Here is a 12,249-nt window from a genome sequence, read left to right as displayed (position 1 = left end):
GGATTGTGAGGCCCCACTTTAACACTCTGTACTAGTACTGAAAATAACAGTTACGCAAGCTTTTCTTCTTCTGCTACACGGGACACTTGCCCTGCGATATGACAGATATACTGCCGCAGTCAAACTCCTCACCTGTCACCAGTCCTGAAGTGAGTCACATACAGAGTTTAATATGCAGAATGGAAAAAATAATAATAATTTCATTATATCTTATATATAAATGTCTACTTGTGAAAGTGTGTGTTTCTGTCTGCCTGGAAGTTTCGAGGCTAAAGCGATGAAGCTCAAAGAGCAGACAAAGCGGCCCCAGGTTAACAAGTCAGAAGAAGAAAAAAGTACTTGGCTACAACATGAAGCTGAAAGAAAGTGACTCCATCGCCAAAGTGAAACTGCCAACAAAAATCAAACTCGCTTAGTCGCTAATACACAAGTGAGCTGAGCACATTGGTAAAACAAAACCTCAGAGGAGAGAGAAACGCGCTTAGCTGCTGATAGACAAGGGGGGCAAGTTCTTCTGTTTCAATACAGCTCCTCCTTAACCATTATTCAAACCCTATACAGTGCAAACCGTTATTACAGTTATTTGTAATTGGAGATGACATTAAATGAGGAAGATTCAAGGCCAAAGTCATACGACAGATAAGGGGTCAACAGATTAAATTTGAACGCCAAGCATCAGAAACAAAACAAAAGCCAAAAGCCAAGGATGAAGAAACAAAACTGAGTCTCAACCAAGAAGTAAATTAGTTTTTAAATTTGACAAATTCAAAGATAGCACCATCATTTTAAATATCATCAGCATCATGATGAAGTACATAATAACTCTGGCATTCACACAACCGGCAAGTGACATGTCAATAACTCCCATGCTGAAAAAAACGTAAAATGCGTGTGTGAATGTGCTTCATGTATAAAAGCAGTATTAAGTAAATGACAAATAAAATCAATTGTCTTAGAATGTTTCTCTAACATCAGTAGAGTAAGCAAAATATATTTTATATGGTTTGTCTGTGAATGGTTTTATCTATGAACAGCATGTTCCATTCCAGTAATGCTGTAGATCAGTTGATAAAAGTACTTATGAGAATGCGCAACTTTCACATGTTCCAGATCAACAAACAAGTACAGTGTGTGCCTTATTAAATCTTCACAACTTTGGCAGTGTGCGGTTGGCAGTCAGGAGACTTTTAGGGACACACTCATGCTTGCTGGTTAATTGATATTAATTTGACAGAACGGGGTCAGCACTGTGTGGTGGGCTATCTGCGTACAGGAAATGAAAGACAGCTCTAAAATGCATGGCCAAGATCAACAAATCTGAAAGGAGTTGAAGAGATGGTTTTGGTGGGTAAAGGTATCCTTAACCAGCTGTTCCTTTAAGAGCCGGATACCTGGTTTCTCTTTGACAATCACAATGACACCAGTGATTCATAGAGAATGAATGGTATGGAGCTGCTGATTCTGGAGTGCCTGTGCTGCCCAGGCATTGAGGCCGAACCTTTACTTTTTGCAGCTCTAAATTATAAAGCTTAACTTCCCCTTAATTTTTTCTAATTCATTTGTCTAACCTCATGCACTTCAAGTTAAATCATTGAACATCTTAATTTACTTGTACATTGTAAAAGCATGAGTGCATTTTCACAACCAAGAAACCCACAAAAGTTTTTAAGTATACTATAATTAAATGGCAACAACTTACAAAATGATGAAAGACACTTTAAACTTGATACTATGTAATATAATTTTATATTTAGTGTCATAAGAAATAAGTTATTACAGTAGGGACATTTCAAAAGTCTTCTTTTTTTGTGGGAAAACATTACAGATGTGAAACATGGCAGAATTTTCCATATACAACAGCAGCATGCCATTACCAGCTGATTATGGTTCACTGTCAATATTTGTTGGCAGCTGAGGGGAAGTGGAAATTGAAAGTAATTGTGAAGGGTGAATATTACCACTCAGACTGTGATGTATTACTAATGATGACCTCGGAGAAGAAGGCTGTGGACAACAGTGATATTGAAATATGTGAACACCTTTGACTTTGCAAAACCTATTATGCTGCCATGGGGTAAATGTAGGGTAAGCATGCTGTGCTTTGCTCAGCCTAATGTCATTCTCATTATGTGTACAAGAGAACAAGTTGTATGACTCATTTAAAATCTTGCAGTGTTGCTTGTTAATAGGGGAAATATTGCAGATCACATTTTTGAAAATGATTCAGTTAAACATGCTGTAGAAACCCCAGCAGTACAGCACATGTTGAATTTCTGTCAGATGCACTATGTAAAATGTGTCCCCACAATATAACCAACAAAAGGGTAAGGTATGGGTTAGAAATCAATGATGAAAAGTATTGCTAGATAGTGAGTTAAGCCATTCATTTTGAATGCCAGCCGATCACTTTTAGTTTGCCTTTCTCAAGTCCACAAGACATAGAAAGGAAAGCCTGAATCATGGTCATCACAATGTACTTATGTGGCATAAACAGGCTTTTTACAAATGGGGCAAAAAAATTACAAGATGGCATTAAAGTTATTTCAGCCAATCAACCAATCAATCAATCAATCAATCTATCTATCTATCTATCTATCTATTCATTCAGTACCTGGAAAGAGAGCAGAATAGTATTTTATGGAACAGTGGTAGGGCATAGATTGAAATGACCATGCCAAAATAAAAGAAACTCTCACAGGAAATGGACACAGAAGTAGAAAAGCCAGTACAACAACAAAGACACTGGCTAGGAGGGTTCATTGCATGTGCTTTCTGTGTAATCCCACACTGTGTTAAATAGTGGCTCAGCACAGTTCTCATAAAGAAGCAACCTATGTAGAATCAGGTGATCTCCCACAGTATGTTAGAGAACAACTGACTCAGTAGTTACCATGGTTTCATGACCCTCTTTTGAGAGAGAGAGAGAAAGGAAACCAGAGAGACAAAGTCAAAAGTGACAATGCACCCAGGCTGCCACAGAGCACACAAACTATTATATAAATATTTACATGTGACTGTGCTGTGATGAAATATTTACAGGCAGCTGGGATTCTGCCATGAAGTCCTGGTCCTTCAAGGTCAATGGAATGTCAAGGAGTATGGGGACACCAAGAGCCTCTAGGTGGAGCTATGACCAGTTGTACTTGGTGCACATGCAGAGCTGCTGCAGATCCTAAAAAGAGGTTCCAGGGCATAGATTGAAATGACCCTGATAAAGAGTTTAAAGCTACCTGTGGAACATAGTATGCTTGAGTATACAGTCAAAAGCAGAATTTGGAGCAAGTCCTTGACTGTTTGTAGGACAAAAACTAGGGTTACATAGACAGGATGTAAGTCAAGAGGGATTAGTATTTGGCAACCTCTTTGTTTCTTTCTTGGATTAATGAAAATTCGCTTGTCTGAACCTTTGGCCTCTGTTGCTTTATTGTGGATTTAGTAATTGAATGAGATTGCTCATTTGTGTTCATTCTGTGCATCCATCCATCCATCTAAGGTGCAGACTATGCAGTGACATTACAGGAGCACACTCCAAGCCTTTTCAGGGCAGGATAAGTTTAGGTCAGAAAAAAATTGAAGGCTGTGATGGTGTGGCTCATATCTACCATTTCTTGAAGTAAATTATTATTTCTTTCCACTATCAGGAGAAACCCTTTAACCTCATTTCTGTAATCTAAATTACCTTTTAGTGCAATATGTTTTTATGGTATTTTGTGCATGAATATTTAATGATTCTACCCCTCAAACAAATTATGCAGTTTTCCAAGAGCAGAATGTGCCTTGTATCAGTTTTTGATGCTTTAAGCCCTATTTGAACAGGATTAGTTTTTACACCAGGAGGTGGTGTAAAGTGAGTGCTTTACTCTGTACTAACATTTTCCCATTCCTTTTAGCTAATGTATGCATATTTTGTACCTGAACACACTGGAAGCTGTCGTGGAAAAGAAGATGGTAGCAAAATTCATGAAATATCCCCTCCATTCTCTCCAGGAGGTGTTGTCTTAGAGCAATATTAGCCACAGACTCATTCCACCTTGGTCTGCTAAGAAGCACCTCTGGGGGTCTTTTCTGCCCACTGCTATCAGGCAATTCAGTAATTCCTTCCAGGGAACTTAAGTTCATTCTTATTGACTGATTGATTGGCTGTATTATCTGCCCTTTGAGTCTGTGTGCATGTTTTTAATGTTTCTGCTGCTATATTCATCTGAACTCCCCATGGGATTAATGAAGTTTATGCAGTCTAATCTAATCTAATTATCATCACTTTATTTATGAGAAAAATGTGTCAGTTCGCACTACCAAATGGGATGGCACCACACTCACTCACTTTTTTTTTAACTTGTGTTTATCAGTGCATCGATGAACCCCCAAGGGAACATAACACCCCCATTTATTCAATGACCTCTTTATATTTTTTTGACTTTTTAAAGAAGCTAAAAGTCTAATTTTTACTGAGACACGGATGCGCAGTCTGCGAAAAGTTACTGACATGAGTGATTCGGATGCAACTAAAATTACAGAGGTCCTCTGGTAAAAATTACTTTACTCCACCTCCTGGTAAAGCATTAATGCCATTCGAATATGGCTTTGCAAAGGATAGCTTGACTTTCACTCATTCACAGTACTGGTGGGTAATATAATCCATGATGTCAGTGCAGACTGGACTTACTTCGAAGTGCTGGGCGAGATGCAGATCACGCGCCACGGCAGCAGCAGCAAGCCAACAGCTGATAGAGCAAAGAGGAAGTAAAAAAAACTGTATGGTATTTATTTACCATTGTATCATCATTTAAGAGGGGGTTTTGGAGGAGCGACCATGTCTCCTTGGAGTGCGTTCAGTCCCTCTCTTCACAACGCGAGCAGCAGACGCGAAGTTGTTGGCATGTAGCACAGGTCGGGGATTGGTGAGCGAAGTGAGCAGGGACGAACCCCCTAGTTTCTATATATAGTTGATTCAGAAAGTATTCAGGTTGCTTCACTTTCTGCTCACTTTATTGTGTTGCCTTCAGTGTACACTCAATAACACATAATGACAATGTGAAGTCATGTTTTTAGGAAAGTTTGAAAATTTATTAAAAATCAAAAAATGAAACCTCCCATTCATATAAATATTCAGACTTAATTCCGAATATCGTGGAAGCCCTTTTTGCAGCAATTACAAGTTTAAATCTTGTTGGGTAAGTCTCGACATGCTTTGTATATATGGATATGGTTAGTTTATTCCAATCTTCCTGGCAGATCCTCTCAAAATCTGCCAGACTGTGTGGGAAGTTTATGTAAACTGTCATCTTTAGGTTCCTCCACACAGGTTCTATTTGGTTTAAATCTCAGTTCTGACTTGGCCACCCAAAGACAGTCAGAGACTTTTGTCTTAAAGTCACTCTAGCATTGACTTGGCTGTATGGTTGTATGCTTCAGGTCATTATCGTGATGAAAGCTAAAATCTCACCCAAATCTGAGGGTGCATGCATTCTAGAGCAGGTTTTCCTCAAAGACCCTATGCATTTGGCTCCACTGAGAAGCACCCCCATAGCATGATGCTTCCACTAATATTTTTCACCATATGGATGGTGTTAGGCTGGTGATGAACAGTGCCCGGTCTTCATCAGACATAGTGCTTGGATCTTTTATACTTTTACCTTGATCTATGCCTCATAACAATTGTTTTAGAGATGTCTACAGGCCTTTAATGACCTTTTCGACATTACCATTAGCAGTGTGTCTGTTTGCGGAGAGAATATCAAACTTTTTGAGAGGTTTATTTACCTCGGCGGCAACATTCATGTCTCTGGTGACTCTTCCTATGAAGTCAGCAGATGGACTGGGAGCATATGGGATTCATGAGGTCACTGATAAAGTGTGTGTGGTGCTCCCGATATCTATGCAAAAGGACGAAGGTCTTAAGTCTTTTTGAGTCCTGGCGCTTCCTGTTTTACTATATGGTTGCGAGACATGGACGATATCCAGTAACTTGAGACAAAGACTGGACTCCTTTGGTATTGTGTCTCTTCGGAGAATTCTTGAGTACCGCTAGTTTGACTTTTTGTCGAATGAGCGGTTGCTCATGGAGTCCCAAATGAGGCACATGACCTGCATTGTGAGGGAGCGTAAGTTATGGTACTAGAGCCACGTGATGTGATTCACAGGATCCTCACTGTTGACATGAGTGGCTGCACAAGGCCAAGGGGACACCCATGTAACACCTAACAGATGACATATAGTGTGAATTGTGGAACCCTTTGTGTGCACCACTGTCTATTGTTGCAACTTAATTGTTTTTCAGTACTGGTGCCTAAATTTGTCTTGCTGTTATTGAATTGGCATTTGTCATGACAATGAAGAACAGTTAGACAAAAATGATCACTTTCCGTGTTCTATCTATCTATCTATCTATCTGTCTGTCTGTCTGACCATACTGTACATAAGTTATAAAAGTATTCATAACTTTTGGATTTAGATTTTTTAATGTTATACTATTATTTTACCACAGTGTATGTAGTGTTTGTTAAATTAATAGCACACTGATGTTATAAAAGAAGTTTTGCTGCTTTTCAGGAATCTTTTGTTTTTCTCTTAACTGTTTAAACCACCCAGGAGGAATTTTCAATGCCTTGGTACTCTTTATTGTTCCAGTCAACAAAGAGGTGGATTGTGAATCTTTTCTTTCATATTCTGTGTTTGCAAATACTTAAAAATACTGTTTAGACATTTTTTAGACTCCTCACAGCAATATTTAACTGGTCATAAAGTAAAACTTTTTGGTGGGTGGTTGACATACTGTAAATAATGTCGGCTTCACTGTAGACCTTGAGTTAATTAGGTGGTGTTCAGATATCCTGTACTATGTTTGGAAAAGGATATGATTGCTGAGGAGAAGTGGGTTTAGTGGCTTGGCAGTTTTCAAGGACAGGTGTAAAATTGGTGGGTGGGGTAGAATGCAGAAGTAGGATTTTTAATATTTTGGGGGATTGTTTCACAATGGATGAAGAGTAGTGTATTTTGACTGCTAATTGCAGAAGAAGGTCAAAGGTTAAATGATATTAATGGCAACTAGAAGCCTTCAGGCACCAAGCCCTGCAGAGACTGTTGTATGACCCAGAAAGTGTGTCTTTGAGTCATGTTATTTGTCTTTTCACAAATTGGGAATTTTGACAAATATCTTTTTCTAAGTTCATAAATTCATTTGGACAGTTTTTAGGGGGTTGATCATATTTTAATTACTGACCTGGCAAAATTAACTGGTGACAATCACTGCAGTATGTTTGGTTTGTGGAAAGCTATTAATATGAAATAAGTTTTGGAATGCCCAATGGCATGCTCTAGTCATTTTCTTTCTTGGTGAAGGAATAATAAAAATGTGTCTTATAATTGAGAAGAATGGGGTATACTCCCACTCGTTTTTCTGCAGCTTTAGAAATTAAGTGAGAATGCTTTTAGAAGTGACTGGAAATAGTTTTTGTGTACTCTTCTTTCTTTTTGTGTTTTAATAGAACTCTTCAATTACAAATTCCAGACCTTACGTTAATGTTAGATATAAAATTTTAAGCATATTCTCAAGTTTGGAGGCTGACTGAGTAAATATTTAATATAACTGGTATTAGGAATTTGTACACGTTAAGAGTTAAGGTTACCTTCAGCCATTCCTTTCGAAGGGTTTAAAGGCTGATGTGAAGGACTTTCTACAATTGCTTTCAAAAAAAGAATTGTACATTTAGATTGGAAAATTTTACATAGTACTTCAATTTCTAATTCCTGTCTAGCTATTATTATGCTAAGAGAAAGTAGATCTCTATCCCATTCATTCCCAAAGGAGACCGTGTTTCATATTTTTTTCTTACTTGTAACAAGTTGATGCCACCATTTCATTTTCTCTCTCTTTTTTGCTGGCTTTTGTGACAGTGTTTTCACAGGTTTCCTTTGTTTTTGGAGCAATATATAGGCATAAAATAATTTATGAACTGAGATATTGTCAACTTTGTTCTTGGACAGTTGAAACTTGCAGTACTGAAAATGAGAAAGAATAAGAAGAAATTATAAACACTGTTGATATATTTATGTTTAAAGATCTGCTAAAGAGCAGATTAAAGCTATGCTTGAGTTAACACATCAGAAGCTTTACATAAAGTGTGCGAATTAGGGGAAGTGCTGTTTTCCATTGGGTTTTGGATTTTTTTTTATTATTAATACTTACAAAAGTTTCATTTTGCATAAAATATGTAATTACAAAATGTGACCTTACTGAGTTCACTGGGAATATTTGAGTGCACATATGGTTTTTTTTTTGTAATTTATATATTAAGAAAAAATGTTTCTATCTATCTATCTATCTATCTATCTATCTATCTATCTATCTATCTATCTATCTTTGACTCTAATGCTAAAAACTGGTCATTTACAGCAAATGGAGTTAAACAGATTGGATCATTATTTGCCTGGAGTGGAGCAAACTGGAGAATGTCAACAGTTTTCACAACCCGAGGATGGTACCAGTTCAGGGGTAAATAATGTGTTTTCACTTCTTTAAGCTGATTGATTTTCTGTTGATTATGTTTAAATCTAAGTTAAAAATCAATAAATTGTAGAGTATGATAAATGAAATGTGCACATAATCAATACATTTAGTGTAAGTATAAAACACTTATAATTAAATGCTTAAAGCATTTCAACCTGCTAAGCCTGGCAGATTTTACTTTTACATATAATATATCAGTGCATGAGTGTATTTGACTCTGATGATGTTTTTATGGCCTTTGTACAAATACCTTAATATTTCAGGATACCTTTGCATAGTGAATGTGTGTGAACTTTATTTATCCTTGCTTTATTGAATTGTGTGTATTTTAATGTGACTGCAATAGTAGGTTTATGCCGTCAGTAGATGTTTGATAAAAACTTGAGTGTCAATTGAAATGTTGAATATGTTGTTCTTTATAGTTTGCACTATTACTCTTTCTTTTTCTTACTATTACTTTTTGGGGCATCAGACATCTTCGTCAGGGAGCTTATTGAGGCCTAAGTTGCCTCGAAAGCTTGCATATTGCAATCTGTTCAGTTAGCTAATGAAAGGTGTCATTTTGCTTGACCTTTCATTGCATCCATTATCGTTAACACGGTACAACACCCTACTACCACTAACTTTAAACGCAAAAGACTTGTAAGCAAGCAGTTCATCACTGCCATCAAAATAAACAAACTACAGTACAATATATTTTGTGCCAGTTAATAGCTTAAGACACGCATAAGTTAAATCAATCTGTTTAGTATCAAATCTGCCTAGTATTATCGTTTGGAGATGACCCTCTGCTACTCTACTCTAACCTCTCCCTTTAACTAGGTGTTTTGACCCACAGAACTGACAATCACTACATGTTTTTATTTATTGCAGCATCCACTTTAAAGTCTGTGTGCCCACCCAGTTTCTATATCTCTGTGTAATTCCAAAAGATGGTATATGACAAACATTACTCGTAAAAATTAAAATGTGTTGACTTGCCAATCCACTATATGGCTCATCACAAATATTAACAATGCTTTAACGAATCCCATACCTAAAGGGATATAACAGAGACCTATGCATTGCACTATTCATGCCAAAAGTTTATGCATCACAAACATTTTTAGCAAAGCATTTTATTATTATAAATGTTTGTGATGCACCATCTGTTGGAACGAAAAATGCAATGCATTTTATTACTTACATGCATTACAAAATACATTCCAATAGATGGTGCACTAAAAACATTAATGCTGAGGTCTATGTTGATTACTTCAACTTATCTTAGATGGGTAGCACAGCTAGCTCTCTATAAAGTGAAGAAAATAGTGTGTAAAACACCAAGGAGTCATTATGTAAAATTACCTTAACATTTAAAAGATGATGATACTATTATGATATCTAAATTTAATAACACAGCCGGCGACAGGAAATGCAAAGGAGGTCTTTCTTATTGGATTAACTGAGAGGGTAGACTACCAACTTAATGAGCGCACAAATCTTTACACAGCAGCCTACTGCAACACACAGAAAAAGAAAACATAGAATAATTCCATTCACAGAGCATTTGAAAACAGCAGTTGCTTCATATAATGCAATGACAAAGATGTGTTTTTGAAAGTAAAAACACAATGATTAGCTTTGGTGTTGCACGTCACGGGAATTTGACTTCCAGATTGGTCACTGTCTTGGGGGAGATGGCATGGTTCTCTTATGTCATGTAACCTTTCTCCAGATTCTCCAGTTTCCTCCCATGTTAAATAAAATCCTGCAGGTTAGGTTAACAAACAGTGAAATGTCTTTGCACAAGTAGTCCATGAAACAAAATGACATCTTAACTTTGGTTGGTTTTCAGCAGTGTAGCTCATGCTTACTGGTGTGTACTCTGCCACCCTCTGATCTGACGATGAATTAAGCTAGTTCATAAAATGATTGGAAGGTTGAAGAGTGTGTGTTGGTGTGTGTTGGTAAATGTGTCCTGTAATGAGCTGATGTTCCACTGAAGTCTGCTTTCTTCCTCATACTCAGTATAGCCTCAGAGATGCTCCAGCTCTCTTCAATCTGTAATGTAAAAAAAAAAATCAGGAAAAAGTAGATGAATATTTGATTCATACTAAAGAAAACTAAGAATGAAGTAATAGAGAACAATAAGCATGACATTTGCCAGATACATTCTGAGGTTTATTTTCTTAGTAGAATATATTTTTTTTAAAACAAATTATTCACACTTTGTGTGTTTACTATGGTTATTTATTGATTATTGATATTTTATTTAAATTGCATGTTGTCCTAAACCTTTCTTAATTATTAGTGGTTCTAAATTGGCCTGACTGTGTCTGTGCTAGAGCACTTGGCAAAAATTTGCTGCCACATCCAGGGTTAGTTCCTGCTATGTTTCTAATTCTGTCGAAAAAAACATCAATAAACCAGAAATTGAACATGGTTGGATGATATTTCATGTGAAAAAACATATAGTACTTCCACATGAAATGCTTTTCGGCATAATAATAATTTTGCTTTTAAAAATAATGTAACAACCTAATTGTTAAATAAGTTCTTTATTGTATGCCCTGCAGGATGTTAAATTGCCGTCTTGAACTCCTATTGTATAGTGAGCAAAAGGCTTCAGTTGTCAGGCGCTGTCAGGCAGTGCAATACCAATCACGTAGTCTCTCCTTTGCAGACGCTCTTCAGGGGTCGTCTCTAGGTAGCTGTCCTGGTGCCTTTTTATGTCATTCATCAGTCACAGCTCCACCCCCTTTCTCAGCTATTGCACAGACCTCACCTGTGTGGTTTCCTCGTAGGTCTGGCATTACAATACTTATATTCACAGAAAACATTCATATAACTTTTATACCTTCATATGAGATACATCTATAATGCAATATGGTTATTCTTTTATATAAAGGTAGATATTATTGCCTGCTTAAGTGTGAGTTATATAAAATATAAATTGCTGCTTTGAGTTATGTCTTTGAAACTGAGTGAATGGCAAATTAGGAGGAGAAGAGAAGTTTTGCCCAATTGGCTTTGCTTCATTCTTTTTGGAGAGCTTTTGCTAGTTAAATACATTCAGGGCTTTTCATCTTTTTATGGCACAGGTATGTGGTTAATTAGAGGCTAATTTACAAAAAGCAAAGATAAATTAATGTTTTGAAAAGAAAAAAGGGAGACACTTAAAGAAACATGAAGTGAAATCAGCAACTAACAGCCTTAATTTAGTTTATAGCACCAATCTTATGTAAATATTCATTGCATTTGCTGTCTTAATTTGAAATTTTAACCAGTTAACAGATTATGACTATGGGAAGAACATTTAAACACCTCACAGCAGGAATGACATAAAGATGGAGAAGAAGGAGCAACAACATCACAGACTTTTTTAGCATGAATTTTATGATACTGTTGTGGGGAGATTACACTGGCAGATACCAACCTGCAACAACTTCAGTCCATTCTAGGGTATGTTCAATCAATCTTCCACACCTGGCCAGTGCAGACCCCTCAATTATCCTAGCATACATGTCTGTGAGATGTAGAAAAAAAAACAGGAATACCTGGAATAAAACACAGGAAAAGTGTGGGCCTTCCACACATCTAGTTACTGGAAGTGCTATTGAATGTGTGAGGTAGCGGTCCTGGCAGATTTGGCTTCTGTAGCACTATACCACTCTGACAGATTTATATATGAAAAATATTAAACATAAATGTGAAGGACAAACATGACACAATATTTATACATCTAATATGTACTGTCT

At 36.8% G+C, this 12,249-nt stretch overlaps 1 protein-coding gene across 14 annotated transcripts in view; it reads left to right on the top strand.

Annotated features, from left to right (window-relative positions):
* dlg2 (discs, large homolog 2 (Drosophila)) overlaps window positions 1–12,249 on the top strand; it is a 1,682,723-nt gene that overhangs the window by 416,555 nt on the left and 1,253,919 nt on the right. For 11 of the 14 annotated variants that reach the window (XM_039744362.1, XM_039744355.1, XM_039744358.1 and 8 more), the window contains one exon: window positions 8,396–8,494. The exons of the other annotated variants lie outside the window; for them this stretch is intronic. In XM_039744362.1, coding sequence (XP_039600296.1) covers window positions 8,396–8,494 — 99 coding nt within the window. The remainder of the gene's footprint in view (window positions 1–8,395; window positions 8,495–12,249) is intronic. 14 annotated transcript variants of the gene reach the window in all.

This window comes from Polypterus senegalus, chromosome 2, assembly GCF_016835505.1.
Source record: "Polypterus senegalus isolate Bchr_013 chromosome 2, ASM1683550v1, whole genome shotgun sequence".
Taxonomy (NCBI): Eukaryota; Metazoa; Chordata; class Cladistia; order Polypteriformes; family Polypteridae; genus Polypterus; species Polypterus senegalus.
The sequence above is the reverse complement of the archived record's forward strand: the minus strand, read 5'-3'. Positions and strand labels throughout refer to the sequence as shown.